General features: G+C 40.7%; 1 protein-coding gene across 2 annotated transcripts in view; it reads left to right on the top strand.

The window, feature by feature from the left end:
* Positions 1 to 1554: 1554 nt before the first annotated feature.
* Positions 1555 to 18216, top strand: part of CTNND2 (catenin delta 2) — an 830908-nt gene continuing 814246 nt past the window's right edge. For both annotated transcript variants that reach the window (XM_045848256.1, XM_045848255.1), the window contains exon 1: positions 1555 to 2189. In XM_045848256.1, coding sequence (XP_045704212.1) covers positions 2153 to 2189 — 37 coding nt within the window. In that variant the 5' untranslated portion in view covers positions 1555 to 2152. The remainder of the gene's footprint in view (positions 2190 to 18216) is intronic.

Below are 18216 nucleotides of genomic sequence, written 5' to 3'. Positions count from 1 at the left end.
AATTCAACATGTGCGGAAATATGGCTTTGTAGTGTCTCCCTTCACAGGAATCAGAGCTATTTCAATATGGAGCTGGCTTTCAAACTTGGAGCTAGGCTGGAGCACTACTTTGGGAGGTGGGACCAAACCTGTGTATACACTCTCAGCCCCGGGGTAGAAGGACTAAAGGCAAACATTTGCACTTCTTTCAGAAGTCCTTGCTTTTACCTCTTTAACCTGTATAAATTTTTCCTCCTTTGCTCTTACTTCAAACTATATTTTACTTACTCCAAAGTGCAATAAATAATAGCCCTGGATAAATATTCAAATCACATGACTTGGTTGAATAATGTCTTCTGACCCAAAAGAGAAGCACTTTGCTTCTGAGACTCATCAGCCCCCAAACCCCTCTGGCACAGGTTCCTGTGTGCTGTCATGCTTCCCTGGGTCTCAGAAACCTGGAGAGGGACGGAGTGGAGCGATCACGACCCCAGACTGTCAGGGAGGTGGGTCTATAAGATCGGGGACAGTGAGTGGTGGCCTAATTAGGAGAGCCACCTGCCTTGGCAGGCTGTGCTCTGCCTGGGCGAAGGGACTCCTCGAAGGCCCGGAGGACTTCCTCGTCACACTGCATGGGTCTTGTTTTCTAACAGCCGTTCACTGTTTACTACGGCGATTCTACGTGCTGAATTTTAGCGAGAGAGGCATAGAGAAGTGCGGATGGAGTCAAGGAGCTCTGAAAACATGAGATGATAGAGAAAACCAATCTGAAAATGAAGAAAACAGTGCAGGGTGTACAGGAAGCCTACGGGAAAGGAACAGGTGAGGGTGTCCCAGATAGGGGAAAGAGGAGGAGGAAGGGAAGGTGGCAAAGGTGCTGAAGTAGCAAGAAGGAAGAGCGGGAGCTGGAGCAGGAGGAGAACCCTGTCTTAGTAATGCATTCCAGATCCAGACTAGACGAGGGTCTTTCTTGCAGAAAGTTTACATCCATTCCAGATTCGAAGAAAGGGAAGGAAGAAGGAAGTCTTTCCACCTGCAAAAACATGTTTAATCTAAGCACTGGAGGTGACTAGCATTGGAAGGGAGCTGTAGAGAAGATTGCAGACGGATGTCCTGCCTTCTTTGCTCTAGAACCCTAGGATCTGAGAGCATCCACCTCCACCCAGAAGCATGCACACTCAGTCTGCCCCTTCCCCCGCTCCCAGTGTACACACAAGGTATTCTAGATCCCCCTCCACCCTCGCCCCTTTGTTTGCAGGCTGACAGCTACCCCACACAGTAAACTGTCAGCATCTGGCCCGTGAACGAAGGAACCGGCCCTTTGAGAACCGCTTCGAACTGTGGTTGCGGGCCTTCCTCGTGTCCCTTCCAGCTCTCTTGCCGGGTTCCCGAGCATTCTCCCATCTCAGGGCCAGGGTGTGCATTCCCAAGGATGCTCGGCCCTCTCCCAACCCGAGTCCTCCTCCCCTCTCTCCCGCTGCTGCTGCTGCCACGAAAACCAGGAGAAGTGGAACGCGCACGGCGAAGCGCGGCGCTCTCGCGGCGGCACTGGGCATGCTCGGCGCCCAGGGCAGGTTTGGGCGGCGGGGCTGACGCTTCCTCACTTGCCGGGCGACGAAGCCGGCCACCGAGGCATAAGTGGAGGTTGAGGCTGCCACGCCGCGGGAGGAGCCTCGCCCTCGGCGGAGGCGGCGGCGGCACAGGTGGCGCGGGCCGCGGGCTGGGCGCAGCCAGGGAGCGCTGGGCGCCAGGCGCCGCAGCGGCGGCCCCAGGCTCGCGCCCGCGGCGGCGGCCAGCCGACTGGAGCGGCGGGCGCGGCGGCGGCGGCCGCTTTCCCAGCCCGCTCGGCGGCTGCGGTACCCGGAGCCTAGAGGAGCCCGCTGGAACCTCGAGCCCGTGGAGCCCGCCGAGCCCGCGGAGCCGGGCAGGGGGCGCTGCGGTCGCCGCGTTCGGAGGGGCTGCCGGGCCGGGCGCTGCGCACTCGCGTGGGGAGCCGCCTCTCCCCCGCGGCGCTCGCCCCTGCTCCCCGCCAGCAGCACTTGTCCCGCGGCAGCGCTCAGACAACAAAAGCCGAAGATGCTGCAGTTGGGCAAGGTCAGGACCTTGCCCTGAAGCCGGGCGGCGGCACGCACGCCTTTCCCCGGACTGAGAAACTGTCGCTGGTGGCGGGTGCATGTTCGCGAGGAAGCAGTCGGGCGCCGCGCCGTTCGGTGAGTTGCCTGCGCGGGGCTGCTGGGGCCAGGCGCATCCTCCTCCTCCTCCGCGCCGTTGTCCTCCTCGCCGCCGGTGGGGGTTGGTCCTCGACTCCCGGCCGGCTGGCGGTGGCGGCGGCGGCGGCAGCAGCTGCGTGGTCCTGCCAGCCCGGGGAGGACCGCGACTGCTCTGGGTCCCCTCTCTGAAGACAGCTCTGCCTAGAATGGGGGCCAGGGTTAGTGTCTTTCTCGGAGCGGTTAGCAAGTGGCTTCTCTGCGTGCTCCCCCTCTCTGCCACTCATCTCCCCCAGAGGAGGCGTATATAGGGCAACACCAACAATACTGCTCCCCGCCACCCTCAAGAACATACCCGTTGCATATATGACGTCCCTAATATAGAGGATAAGACGGGTGGGGGTGGGGAAGACTTCCCTCCAGTCTTTTGCCCTTATGTTCAATGTCATTACGATGTTTGGCTAGAACAAAATGGAAATACTTAGTCATTTGCGTCCATGGCCATTCCTTCGGTCTTCTGCCGCTTGCCAGACCCACAGCCCCTTGGTCTATATTTAGCGGTTTCAGAGCAAGCATTTTCAGCTCGATTCACAGGTTTCGGGGGCTTCTGCGTCCTGACAATAGATAGCGAGGCTCTGGAAAGCATCGCCTGAAACCCAGGTTTGGAAAGGTGTGAATGTGTACAGGAGGTTGCGATGCGATATTTGGGTGACTGGCAATTAATGGTAAAAGCAAGCTGCTTTTCTTTTTTTGCCGACCTTCCTCTTATTCTGGTGGGTAATGTGTTTCCATCGATTGCTACTCAGCTGCTTGGAGCCACTACGTTCTGAATTAAGTCATTAGAGGTGGTGCAGCCTTCCTGGTCTGTACGGTAGGAAAACAGTCTCAGGGATTGGTGTGTGCGTGTGTGTGTGTGTGTGTGTGTGTGTGTGTGTGTGTGTTTCCCACAAAGAACACTTACTTCCCAAATGCCTAAAGTTGTGTCTCGCTGTAAATGTGGGAGTAGTGAAGGGTGTGGAAAAAGAGAAAAAGAGGAGCAGGTTGTGGTTCCGAGGTGTTTTTCCCCCTTGCATGGCTTCGGTTGAACTGATCTGATTTGCTTTGGCCCTCAAAGGTGTTATTAACATGCATGCCTAGTGTTATCAAGTAAATATGCTGGTTTAAGAAGAGGGATATGTTATACACGTAATAGTGGGCCTGACATGCAGAGATCTTCACTTTTACGAACTATGTGACGGATATTCAAAACGCTGGGAATTTTCTGCAGCGACTTCCATGGAAATAGGGGGGTGCTGAAACTACCCTAAGAGTTACCTCATTGTGCATCCCTCCGTCAGTACCTTAGGCTAATGCTGGTAGTTCAGTTCATCTCTTTGGTGTTAGTAATTCTCCTACATGATTAAAAGGCTTTAGAGCTGTACCACTAATAAAATCCCATGAAGTATTTGATATGACTGGTATCAAATTACAGGGATGAAACTGCATGATTCTGGGCGCTACTCCAGAGGAAGCATGACAGGTACGGCGGGCATCCTCATATATGGACTAGCTGCTTTCAAGTGCTGTAAAATATCCTTGCCACATGCAGAATCCATTTTCACTGTTTGCGGGGAGAATGTTAAGAGGCATCCTTACTGGTCTGTGGGTTACAAGATCGCAGGGCTTGAATGAAGATGATTACATTTAGAGTCAGTTGTCATTTGGGAGGCCTTTAATTAGACAGCTAAGAAGTCTCAGCATTACAGAAAGACTAAGAAGGTCTATACAGCTTGAGTTAAGTGAGCGGTGTGATTAGGTTTATCAATATCGCTTTAGTTTCACCTTCTTCACATTCAGAGAACTTTCAACAGCACTTTGAACATGCTGTTTTGCTCATTGCATTGTTTTATCATAACATTTCTTTTAAAAACAAGCAATATATGAAGTAGACATTCATTTTTCTCTTCTCTTCTCTTTAGTCTACTGTTACAGATTTAAACATGATTCTCAAATGACTAGTAGATATTGTTCCCTGCCTGTGTGTGCAGACAGAGAGCAGCTGGGAGGCATGGGGAAAACTACGTGTACTGTCTATGTGAGTTTTATTTTATGTTGTGGATTGAAAATGATAGTACCTGATTGAATGGCAATTGCAGTAACTACATGAGGTTGTTGCTTTAATAAAATTGTCATAGTCTTGGGGAAAGGAGTTATTTAATTTGGTGTATGTTTGTATACTTGTATAACCTAATCATTATAGATGTCACTAGTGTTTTCATTGTTTGTAATAAAAGTCATGTACTATCAAATTACAGTATTACCATCAACCTCATATTTTTCATAGTCAGGCCAATTTCTTCTCCCAGTGAAATGATTCATCAGGGAGAAAAATGAAATTCAAATGATATTAGGTGGAAAATGCAATTTTTCATTTTGTTAAATAATTTCTAAGAATAATATCACTTTCCTAATGACCTTTAATATTAAAAATGAAGTTATAGTATTCTCCAATATTACATTACTTTTAACATATAATTGAATATACAGTGCTCTTCCTGAAAATGTTATAGAACTTGCTAGTTACTGTTGTGCTTTATCAAAGTTGTCTTTTGTGTAGTATGCCTTGATGTGGAATTGCTGATGAGTTCCCCAGAGTAATTTCATCAGGTTGTCCTTATGTGAGAAACATTAAAATTATATTTATTGGTCCATAAAGTCAGGTATATACTTTGTATGAACCATATAGCTGATTGCAGCAAACCTATTGAACTGCATTAGGAACTGTTGTAAAGTATTATTTTTCCTTTCTTTTTCTGACAATTAACCAGAAGCAGATAAGGAGCACCTGTTTATGGTTGTTTCTCTGTGAACATTATTTTCCCTCCTCCAGTGGGGAATTGATGTTGCTAGTATCACTCTTCATAAAAATTTCAATTTTTAAAAATAGAGATTTTTATTTTAAAAATAAAATGGTTGAGCATCCTTAAACTCAAACACTCTAATTCAGAGGATGAACAAATACCCTGAGAAAGCAAGCAAATATTTTTAAATCCAGTACTTTCGTGGGGGATTTGGTACAGTGGGTCTTTGCTGGCTGATTTACAATTCAGAAACACACTTTCAAGCCAAATTTCTCAGTTGGTTTCCATCATCCATATTGTGAAGGTGTCCTCAAGGCCACAGTTCCTTCATGGCTTTGTGAGAAGTGTCATACGGATGTGGGAGAAAAGTCAGTGTGAGTGGGAATAGTTCAGGATACTTGTTGCTGGCTTCAAGTTTATCTGGTTATGTGCCAAAGCAACAGCTTTTTATATTAATGTAAAATACTAAACATGTCATAGATAAATAGTTTCTATCACATTGTCTGCCAATCTAGCTTACTGATTAAATAAACTGCCTGGTTGGGTTTAATGAATCCAATCACTTTCACAAACAGTACCTTCAACACAGGAAACTCACAGAAGTACTTTATCCTACTGTGCTTTTGGTCTATTAGTAATGGGAAGACTCAAAACAAAAAAATGTGCAGTGTGACACCTCCAGTTATTTATCTTTTGATCACATAGTAGTTAAATGTAATTTCAGGCTCCATATCGTGGTTAATTGATTTGTAGGAAATGTCTTAGCTGTATTAGGATATTGAAGTTATATTCTTTATCAATTAGTTTCTGACAAATTGGAAAGAATGGCCAAATATGTGAAACAGTGCTTCCCAAACACTTTCCATGTTAGACACATATTCACCTGTATCCCGTGGCAAGATTTTTAAAAAGTTACCTGTAAAAGGAATTACATATATTGAAACTTATTATTCCACTACTGTTATTTCTTTTTTTAAAAAATATTTTATTTATTTATTTTTAGAGAGGGAAGGGAAGGAGATAGAGAGAGAGAGAAACATCAATGTGCGGTTGCTGGGAGTCATGGCCTGCAACCCAGGCATGTACCCTGACTGGGAATCGGACCTGCGACACTTTGGTTCACAGCCCGCGCTCAATCCACTGAGCTATGCCAGCCAGGGCTCCACTATTGTTATTTCAAATTACAAATATATTTCTAGAGCAAAAGTTGAGCTGTGCCCTCAAATAAATATATATATAATATTGTGATATAGACATAATATTGGAATGCATATTAATAATGTGATGCTGTTTGTATTCTGCTTTCAGTAGGTGTTGATGTGGTTGAGTAGGTTCAGTGGGTGTTGATGTGTTGATCTGGCTTTGGGTGGATCCTAACTCTGCCTCTTCTTAACTCAGTCCTTGGCCATTTATGTGATCCTCAGATCTTAGTTCAGCATTTTAGCTATAAAGTGGGTGCAATAAGACACAATATCTCAAAAGATAGGTTTCAGATAAAGTAAGTGAATATATAAGAGGCTTTTAAATTGCAAACATTTGTAGAAACACAAGAGAAATAGCTATATCTTAAGATGGATACTATGCTTCATTTATGTATCATAAAAATATGTTAGACAGGCCACCACCCTCAACCAAAGGCTATTAGATGGGTATATTATCACCCATATTGTAATATTGTGATATTACTCATCTTGTAATATTACTTTATATGCAGATTTACATATCAAATATATCAAATTTTCTACTCTGCCACATAACAGTCCTTTGTATATACATATAGAAGTAAAACTTATCTCCCAGCAATATTATTTAAAAAGATTCTAACCTTATAGGCATAGATGGCAGAACTTTGATACTCTTAATAGTGTTATATTATTACCTAATGAAAATTAAATTTTCTACAATTAATATTAGACAAAGAATATTATAGATCATCCAATGAGCATAACTCTTGGTGGGGTCCAGTGTTAAACATCTGCCCCATTTAAAACTACAGAGCGTGAGTTCCGTCACAATATCATTATGACAAAAAAAGAAACCTGAAACATCTAAATGTATGATGTAAATAAAAAGCCCACAGTGTCCCACCCTACTCCACTCCACCTCCTATTAAAATCAATTCTTGAAAAAGAAGTAAAAGTGTGTTCATTGGTACCTTTTGAAAATAAATGGCCATTTTCACATGTTATTTCATTCTTAGTAGCTTCAGTGATGTACCCACCTTATCTGGGTGTGATTATACCCAGCTCCTGCAAAGTATGGCTCTGAACTTCAGTGACATGGTTTGATTATAATAACCCTTGGTTGTATCTTAGAGTTTGTTACAGACTGTGACCTGTGTTACAGGAGACTAATTTATCTTCAGTCAGAAAAACATTTTGACAATAAACATGGTTATTTATATTCAAATTTATGTGTTGTTGTAGGAGCCACTGCCAATTATAAGTTACCAGAGTAAAAACATATTATAATAAAAGACCTTTGTATTTTTTGGATGAAATAAGCAAGTGAGCCACTTTGGTGAAATAAATGTGTCAAAATTTCTACAGGTTTTGAATGATACAGTTACAGATAAATGGGTTGTTTAGTTTATAGCATTAGATTATGGAAATAGTTAATTCTGTCATTTAAATTAGCAAATACATTTGTCCTTCATAAGTAAGGGTTGAAGTTTTATCATTATTAACAGTTTTGCTTCCTGCGGTTATTATGACTCTCCCTAGAAATTTGATGCAATAGGTCCATATTAAGAAAAATTCATTTGCTATACAGGTTTTATATAATTTAGTCTTTTGGTCTTGGAGCCTCTTCATAATCTTATCATACTTACTGCAATCTTTTCTCATTTAAATATGAAGCAAGATAAATGACAGAAAGGTACATATTTATCTTAAATTACAAAATGTGCAGAAATATGGAGTGTTTTGTATCTTTAAAGATCTTGATAAATATCACCTTCACCAACACTTCTAGGTTTTGAGTAAGTTGGAATATTGGAAGGAAAAATATGTAAAGGAGTAGCCATCAGAGGTGAAATGTTATTTTGGATTATATATAGTTTGGTACAATGCCAAATGACATCCCAGGTCCTTGGCCTTCCTCCCTCCTCACAGGGACAGAGCTGCCTCTGAGCCCTAGGGCCCCGGCCGTGCTCTTGCTAGGCAGGGAGACCTGCAGGGGGAGAAGGAAGGGCAAGCCAACCTGCTCCCTTTATTCCTCAGAGGCAGGGAAAGTGAAAGGTTGGAGAAAGGCCAGACGTGTTCCATTCATTAAGTTCCCTTCACCTGGAAGGACGCATCACAAGTAGGGAAGAAGTGTTCCTGAGTGACATGGTTTATAAAGAATTCAAGTTGAAGAATTCGGGATATAATAGCTTTCACAGTATTTTGCTTAGTACTTGAGCTTTTTAAATATTTCATGGTATTTTGACACTGTATCAGGAATGATCAGGGGAGTGTCTAATGTCCTGGCTGATTTATAGAGAGTATGGTCCATGAAATTCAGCAGATTTATGGATTGCTAACTTTAAAATAACTCACTCAGTATTTCTTCCTTACTCCCCTTGTTAGATTTTGACTGCCAGTAGTTAGATGGCTTTGGAAGTGATGAGAATTAGGCCTAAAACGGACCGAGTCAAAATCTGACTTCCCAAACCATACATAAATGATGATCCATGATAGCTTTCATCCACAGCACTTTCTATGTCAGTGCTGATAATTAGAGTTTGGCCATTGTTTAATGTTTTAACTTTTAATAGGAGCAATCATGGGCACTGTCAATAAAGAAGAAAAAAATGAATTTCCAAATAGACACAATGTTTTATTTGACTCTAAGCATGACTACTCAACCTAAAAAAAGCTCACTTCTTAAAATAAATTTTATTCTTCTTTCTCAAATATTTTATTTGGGCTTTCAAACATTAGAGTAACATAGCAGTTATTACCTTCAGTAACACAGAATAATTTAATTTCCAGGAAGAGCAATATCTTTGGCAGCAAACCAAGTCTTGCAAATAGAAAAGAGCCCGAGTGCAGTCTCTCTTCTCTAACACAGTGTTCACTGGTGCTGAGCACGGTCCTTTTGGAGTCCCTGGGTGAGGACCTGGAGGAGTTGTCCAGATAGGCATACAGGTGTAATGGGCAGTCTCAGAGACCGTAGAAATCGTGTCAAACTTACCCAGGACTTGCAAGGTGGTGCAGAAAGCCAGGGGCATGTAGAGCGTCAATGAGATGGTCTGGCTTGAGGTGCATTTGAAAGAATAATGTGAAATCCATAGTAGGTGCCTAGATACATCATGGTACCTCAATTCAAAGAGGTGCTATGTGCAACCATGAATTATCTCTCCAAAGTATAACTATATGAGAAATATACTTAATCTTCATGGTACTGAAGGTTAAGAAGAAAGTCAGGCATAAAACTATTGACTATGATACCCAGAATACACACCCACACAAACACCAGAGCAGAGCAGTTATGGCGGGGGTTCAATTGTGTTGTTGTTTTTATATTATCTTTTCATCAGATACATCATAGTTTGATATATACTGCAAAGGAAAAGCATGTCTTTAAACTTTTGAAAATATTATGTATTTGCTTTGGGATAAATTTCATAAATCAGCTGGATGCCTGACTGAAAATGAACAAGGTTCATTCTTCATGAAGTGCATTTTCTACTTACTCTAATTAGTGCCATACCTAGATTTTCTTTTTAAATTTAAGCTGTATTGAGTAGCTTTAGCAAGCTGGTATCTTCTTGAGAACTCTACAGCACATTAATGAAATATTCTTTCTCAAAATTCTTTTTTCTATTTTCAGAAGTAACACATGGTCATTAACATTTGGAAAATGTAGAAATGATAAAAAAAAGTTGAAGTTCATGTATGAACTCAAGCCCCAGAAGTGACTCAATTTTTATCAGAAATTCTAACTTGTATACATTTTTTAATTTAGAAGATATCTCATATCCTGTTTTGTTACTTTTTAATATGTAGAGAGGCTTTTAATTGACATTCATTTTTAGTGTCTGGTTTTTATACTTTTGTAACATCATTTACTTAAATAACTTGCTATTTCTGGATATTGATGACATTTTCTTTTCTTTCTTTTCTTTGGCAGTATATATGATGCTGTGATTAAAGCTAAATAGTTTCCCTTAAGTTATTTCTCTAGATTAATTCCAAGAACTTGATGTTTTCAAGGCTGTTGATATCATTGTCAAATTGTCCTTCAGAAATATAAATGTAATTTATATTTCTTTTAGCAAAGCTGGAGTATGCCAGTTTCCCCATGATTTTGGCAACTCTGGGCATTTTAACTAAAAACAAACAGACAACAAATTCTGATTAGATGGGGGTGATTCTATGTTCCTATTATTTAGTTTGCTTTCTTTTGAATATGAATGAAATTAAATATTATATAAGTGTATGATTCATTCCCCATTCTTTTGTGAATTGTTGTTTGCACATTTCTCAAGTATTTTATTTGCCTTAATATTGATCTGTATTATTTGTCTATAGTAATTACACTAGCCTTTGTCTTATGCTTTATCAGTTTATTTCTCATTTTATTCTTATTTGAAGCATAATGCTAAAGCTTGTAGCATACCGTCTCCCTAGGGGTGTTCTTTAAGGGGGCAGGGCATTCTGTAGCTCCCTGATTTTGTGTGTCTTGGGAGAAACCACAGCAGTGCAGCCAATGGTGGAGGGAATAGCTTAATAGTTGTACCACCACTTGATTGAATCATGTCACCACTTTTCCATATTTTTTTTAGCAAGTGGTTAAATGACTACTGTGTGTCATTGTTGATAGGGAGGAAGTAATAATTCCCATGTCTTCAGGTTGTTGAGAAGGCAAATTAAAGAACTATGGACTTAAAATACATAGCAGAGAACCTAGTATATTAGTGAACCTCAAACAACTTAGCTGTTTGTACGGTTAAATAAACAAGATGATATGCCTTTTTCTCTAATTCTGGCTTTTGCTTTCTCCGCATAAAGCGTAATTACGCACCTGCGCAGGCTTGGGGACCTCTGTGTGAAAGGAAGGCGTTTGCAGCAGCCTGAGGCTCCCAGGTGGAAGCTCTCTGCACTCATAATAGTCACTTCGCTACGCGTCCTCTGGTAGTGCTGTCTCTGTGTGTTTCAGATTCTTTGGGAACAGTAAGTCAGAGTGCTGTTCTTACGCAAATGCATAATTTCCAATATCATATGCATAGGCCCATATGGACATATATGTCATGTATCCAATGTACCTAGTCACATAGGACCATGTTTCTCTCCACCCCCACCCCATGTTGGTAATCTCTTTTTGTCATTGGTTCTAAAATCCTAGGACAGTAATTAGCACATGATAAACACTCAGCTAATCATTGTGAGTTCTGTGTGCATTTTTGTTTTTACTGTCAAAATGTTTCATGAGTTAAGGCTTGCTTGTTTACTTTTGGCTTGTTATGGGTTCTTGTCTTTGCCGTGTGTTGGAGGGAACATGGGATTAGGATTCTGAGTTCTGCAGGACTTACATCATGCTTGGTGCTAGCTTTCCCTTGTCACCTTCCATATGTGCCTGTATTTCTTTTGTTCATTGGGATCAAAATTCCCCTTTCTGTGTGTGCAAATGTGATATGATAATTCATATGAAAATGCTTTGGGAGGCATAATCATGAGTATTTACATATGAAATACATTCCTTGGAACTTATGATGTGTTCCAGAAATAGGGTATTTTTTTTTCTGTGAGTTGGAGTCAAATAGTTTTTTGCCTGTAGAATTAAATCTCTGACCTCCATTACTTAATGGTTTTAAAATACCCCATGGTTGTAAAGATATGTTATTGGGTATTGCCTATAGGAAGAATTCTCCTTTATCCTTCAGTAGAAGTAATTCCTGTTATTTCCTTATACCACTTCAAAAATTATGTCATACCAAATAGGCTCCAAAAAGTTCTCTCTGTTTTTCTTTTCATTTTCACACAGATATTTCCTGCTTAGAAGGAGAGTAGAATGTCGCCCCATTGTTCCTCAGTGATTGAAGTCTATACAAATGTCCCTGGAATATTATTTCCTCTCCTGGTGGGCTGCCGAGTCTGGCGCCTGGAAGGCTTTATCAGAACAGTTTTAGAAGTGTGAACTGAAGCTGGCTTCCATTTTTTGAGCATATTTCCTTAAATACTTTGAACAGAATTTCAGAGGATTCTGATCACTCTAACTATAGCCTGCCAATGGAAAGAAATCATGTATAAGTCATGAAAAAATAAAACTTTAATCTGGTTCCCACTCTCAAAACTTTTGAAGGAAGCACAAAAGGGGGAGGGCTAATAGACCTCATTGAGCATGTTTCTTAATGAGTGGCAGAGTTTCAGGTACTCAAGGGAAGATGCTAATCATGATGTTGTGCTCTGTGTATAGCGGGTTCAGGTATGGTTCTTTTTTCTTATAAATCTAACGCCTTCTTTCTGTAGCTGAGAGCAGGTTGCATGACAAATTGTATAGTGAGTCCATATTTCTTTTCAGCGATTAAGAAGATTCGTGGCGTACCCTTAGCTTGTACTGTGAACCCTGGAAAGAAAAAGAGTGTGAGAGGAGCGGGGCCAGGGAATGGCTGGGAGAAACTGACACTGGCCTGAGTGACAGGTGACACCCCATCTTCGTCTGCACATGCAGACTCTGGGCACAGAAGACTGTGTCCTGCTGAGTCTGACAGAGGGGCTGGGGGTTTGGTTGACACCTAGGGACAAGTGTGGAAATTTTAGGGGAGAAGAAGCAGGTAGCCTGAATTAGTTTTGGCAACAAAGCTTTTTTTTTAATGGGCTGGTTGATTGCTCATTGATTAATCCATGCACTCAATAAACTGGGCTGAAGATATGTTTTGAAGAAGCACTAAGTTATAAATAGTAGCAAACCACATGCTAGAAAATCTGTCCCCATCCCAGCGATTTATACATTTGTTCTAGTTGAAGGGTAACCAGCTACTTCTGTCTATTTCAAACTAGGACTTCAGACTTAGGTGGCCATTTCCCGTCACAGGTCTGAAATTGTTTCCTTTCTTCTATGTGTCAGTTCTAGTAAAATGAATTCATTGCTACCAGGACACAAGTTCTTTTAGTACCACAACTGCTTTACATGTACACAGTGTAATAATATGAGAGTGTGTATGGCTTCTTCTGGTGGCCTGGCAGCTTATGCTTTTTTGCAGTGGAGCAGTTACACCTACAGAAAGGCAGGTGACACAGAGTCACAAGTGGGAGAACAGGGTGACAGCCTGGTGAGGTGCTATCTGGAGTTGAACAGGGTAGGGGAGGAAGTATAAGCAAAGTTATTCCTTTGAGTTCTATGGCATGTTAGTCACCGCAGGTGCTTTCTTCTATTTTATCTTTTGAAAGTGAGGATCAGAATTTGGAAAGCAACACAACAGATTTTTGAACCCATAGTAGCATTTTTCATGTTCAGTTATTCTGAGAAACTCGCTAGGTGATGTCACCTGAGTTTAAAGGAAAGTGGGGGCAGACTCATAGATGGAGAGCAGGGTGACAGCTAGTGGGGCGAGTGGCGGGGTGGAGGGATTGAGCGAAAAGGAAAAGGGACTCATGGACATGGACAACAGTGTGGTGATTGCTGGGGGAGGGGAGCACAAGCGGACCAAATAGTAATGGAAAAATACAATAAAGATTTAAAAAAGAAAAAAACACATGCTGTTTGTCGTAGTTACTTCTCATTTCAGCTGGCTGAGATGTGACAGGTCCAGGACTTGGTGGCTGGACCAGTTCTCCAGTTCTGGCCCAAAGAAGATGCTGCTGAACGCAGCTGTTTGCACAGTTTCTGCCAGTGGCCTTTATGTGTGGAGTGAATTGCCTTGTGATCCTCAAGAGGAAATTCTATTTCTTATTTATACCTTAATAGTTTTCAATTAGTATGCTGATGATTTATGTCAAATAGCGGCCCATTACTATAGGAGTAATTTCAGATTTTCTGCTGAGTAGTTTTCATATAAGTAGAGCACTGTTACTTATAAGTTCCCTTCTAATGTATCTTCAAAGCTAGATATTGCTGGTCATTTGACAAAAGGCAGGGCTGCTCGTATATCCATTACAAGACATTGAGAAGGCAGGTGGGTTATTCCAGTACATGCACGCGGTACTCAACACTTTGTAGTGATTCTCTTGAAACATGGAAAAGTTTGCCATCATCATGTCAAGAAGCTAAACCACCTGTGCATGTCAAGCTAAACATATAGATGCAGCGTGAAATTTAGGTGTCGTGATGTGCAGATGTGTGATGTTCTACGGAATATCATTATGTCAGAAGACTTTTTGAAGCTGTTTTTGGATCGCCAGGAAAAGATGATAGAACATTTTGACAGCAGGTCTAGAGACGGCTCAGTGGCACTGAGTGGATAATTGGCGACCATGGTGAGTGGCATAGATACTACCTAAATCCAGATCTAAGAGTACGCCGTGTTCCCCTCCGTCCCGGAAGTTCGGGAAAAGGCGCCTGATGACTCCTCTGTTGTAATGGTGAGACCCGACTCTGCCAGGGCCTCAGTAAACGAACACACCTTGAGAGACTGTCTTTGCTCAGGTTGCCATAACTAACTATCACAGGTTTGGTGCCTCAGACAACAGACAATTATTTCTCACAGTCCTGGAGGCTGGGAAGTTCAAGATCAAGGTATGAGGGTGCCCGCTGATTCATTTGGTTCCTGGTGAGAGCCCTTTTGCAGGCTTGCAGATGGCTGCCCTCTTTTTATGTCCCCGTCTGTCCTTTCCTGGGTGCATGCATCGCCCCCCTCCCCTCCCCCCCTCCTGTTAGGCCACCAATCCCCTCATGAAGGCCTCATCTCCTCACGTCGTAATCTAACTCTAATTACCTCCATGGGCCCGATCTCCCCTTTGAAGGTTGGTCATTAAAATGGATTTAAAATTCATCCTATACTGATGGAGTACAAATAGGAACTCACAAGCATTGATGCATACCTGGCTTCTAAGTGGATGCCCATGTAGGATAAATTTTTAATAGATAATAATCATTGAATCATATCACAGAATACATTGAAATGGGAAGGATGAAGACAGGTAATCTATCACCGATTGAATGTCAGAGATCAGTATGACTAGTTAATAAGCTGGTAGGTTATCCTGTGCAGATCTAATAGAATGCCTCACCTTTGAAGTTAGCTGTTGCACAGTTTCCCCACGTCTTCAAGTATAGCAGGTTCTTTTTTCAAAGGCAGATTGTCTCCTAGCAAATGAAATAAAAATATGCCAGGGATTTTGCTACAGGAGGATATTAAACTTACTTTTAGAATAAAAAATGGAGCTGTACAAAGTTTATGTTTTCATGGAACAATAATTGTCATCTTCAAGAAAAGTAGTAGGCTATAAAACATAGGGAAATGTTGATTTAAATGAGAACTTCTCATATTTTTTTATCAAGACATTCTCTTAAGAGAAAGCATTGTTAAGTATAGGGAAAATTATGAAAAATAGCATATATAATTCTCAGAAGTAGATTCACTTTCTCAAGGTGAATGTATATTACATTTTCCATTACAGTCATAAGGATGTTAAGTACAGCATGGGGAATATAGTCGTTAATAAATAACTGTGTATGAGGGGTTACCCCCCCCAAAAACAGAATTATATTCTAGATGTTGGGTCCCTGGTAGCACAGGCTTCCCCCCCCACCAGGCGAGTATTCTAGGAACTCATCTGTATCAGTGTTCCAGCTGGTGTTGTTGTAAGAAGTTGTGTTCGGCCTCAGTGAATTTTTTGAAGACTTTTTTGATATGTTTGCCTATTTCCCTATGGGTGATTTACCAGCACACTTGTCCACACCACACTGAGTATTCAGAAGTTTTTAATGAAAAATAGCATGACCCATGTCCCCACCTTCCCTATTTACCCAGTCTCACCCCAAGTTCTTTTATTTCTTTCCTTTGATGAAAAAAGTCCTCAAAGGGGAACATTTTGCTGATGTGGAAGAGATGAAACAAACAACATCAGAAGCACTAAAAGACATCAAAATCAATGAGTTCAAAAACTGTTTTGAACAGAGGAAAAAAGTGTCTCAGTAGGTGTATTGTGTCAAATGGAGAGTACTTTGAAGGTGACTAAAGTTTAAACATGTAAGAATAAAAACAAGTTTTTTTTTATAAATACGGTTTTTCGGGGTCTCCCCTCATATGGTGTCAGATAAGTATGGGATTTATCAGGATGATCACTTAGTAAGTTATAATGTCTAATCACTGGGATGTACATCTGAAACTATTATATATTAACTAAAATTGAAAATAAAAATGATTTAAACAAAACAGAACAATATGTAAATAAATTGATGTCATCTATGATTTGGCATTTTGCCAAATGAAAGAAAATTTATTTGAAATTACTACAAAATTATTGAAATGTCACACTTAGCAAAAGGCTTTGAATGATATATATTGGAAATTTTGTCATCTGTTTTACAAAGAGTAAATATTAATGTATCAGGGATATGGAATGTTTTTAATGGCATCACAATAAAGTATCAGAAGCCAAATTGTATGACTTCAAGTGTGATATTTTTGTAATTGCATGTTTACTTCTTTCTCATCTCATGCAGGAAATGTCAGTTAATGTTATCAGAAAAAGAATTTTTATAAACTTTCATTTCACGTTTAGATGCTGCTATCACAAAAATCCCTCTTCCCTTTTTATAATCCTCTTTGATTTAAATTAGCTGTGCCGTTAGTCAAATTATGTCTTTGAAATATAAAGCCTCCACAAAGAAAGTTCTTGAAGTTATTAAAGTAGTGTCAATAGATTGGGGAGGTTCCTCTTAATCTAACAAGAGTATGTTAAGTTGATCCCTTTGATGTTTAATTTGTTGCTATTTCTGCAAGCAACAATTTAGATCACATTGTTTCTTTCTTGGAGCACTGCACCGGCTATGTATTTCTGTATCTTTACCTTTGCACCTTTGTATAGCGTGTCTTAACATCACACACAGGTTAGCCTTGGAGAGCAGTTTGGAGGTGTGTAGCTGAAAGTGTGTCATCTGTGCACGTGTCCAGATGCTGGTCCCTCATGAGCTCAGTGGAAAGTGGCACTGTGGCCTCTTCTCACAATCCTCAGCCCCACGGTTGACAGTCAGCAGGATGTCTAATAACTGGAGCTTTCAGCTCTGAGTCTTGCACAAAGAAGGAAATAGGACCTGCACCTGATTGTTTACCAAAGATAGTACATGCCTTGAAAAGTCTTTTATTTACCAGTCATTCTGGGAAATTGAAAAATACAAATCCGGGCCTGCAGAGCTGTGTTGCTGAGCATCTTGGTTAGAACCACTTGAAACTGCTAATATGCAACTTCCTTTGACCTACAAAAAATGGCAATTTAAAACTAATCATTAATCTCATTAATTGAGGAGCTAATTAACAACTGCAAAATTACATTTATACTTTCCCCCTGAAATTCACCATTTAGTGGGTTAATAACAAATAAGAGATTCAAATTCTCTTGTGTTTCAAGTACTGTGGGAGATGTGCCAACTCTTGGGTCACGAGGGAAATCACTGATTGGATTAAAGTTGGCAAGGCTGGAAAGAATTAACTTAAGTCCCTGAGAAATTTAAAGATCAGCTGGCATGTTGGCCCTAGGGCAGCAGGAAGCAGGCTGTTACTCTGTGCATCTCATATAAGATGTTTGTAACAAGGGAAATTGGGTGTGGAGTATATGGGAATTCTCTGTAGCATTTTTGCAATTTTTCTATAAATGTAAAACTATCCTAAAAGATAAAGGTTACTTTTCAAATTTAATTTTAACACTAGAAGTTGTTTGAATGTTTGCTCAAAGTTTTCAAAGACCTCAGTAGAGGAGAGGACATTTAAGTTTGATTTTTAGTAGGCTTCAACTATTATTAAGTTGATTTGTTAATTAATGAATAGCAAGTTGGAATTAGCTTCTTTTTTATCATTCATGTTCTGGATTTATGGTTAAGGGAAGGGAAGGGAGAATAATTTCTCAAAGTTAGAAAACAAAGCAGTAAAAAAGAAAACTCACTTTTGTTTTTGTCTCATGATGGCTTACAATGATATAATGTGGATAATTTAAAATTTGCAAAATTTCTCACTGAATGCATTTTGTGTAGTATGTTGCCTGAGAGAGGTAAAGGACATTGGTGTCATCTGTTTTGAAAATATTTTTCAAAAGATTTTGTTTACT

The sequence above is a fragment of the Phyllostomus hastatus genome, unplaced genomic scaffold (genome assembly GCF_019186645.2).
Source record: "Phyllostomus hastatus isolate PE091 unplaced genomic scaffold, TTU_PhHast_1.1 phas_contig_58, whole genome shotgun sequence".
NCBI classification, from domain to species: Eukaryota; Metazoa; Chordata; class Mammalia; order Chiroptera; family Phyllostomidae; genus Phyllostomus; species Phyllostomus hastatus.
The sequence above is the reverse complement of the archived record's forward strand: the minus strand, read 5'-3'. Positions and strand labels throughout refer to the sequence as shown.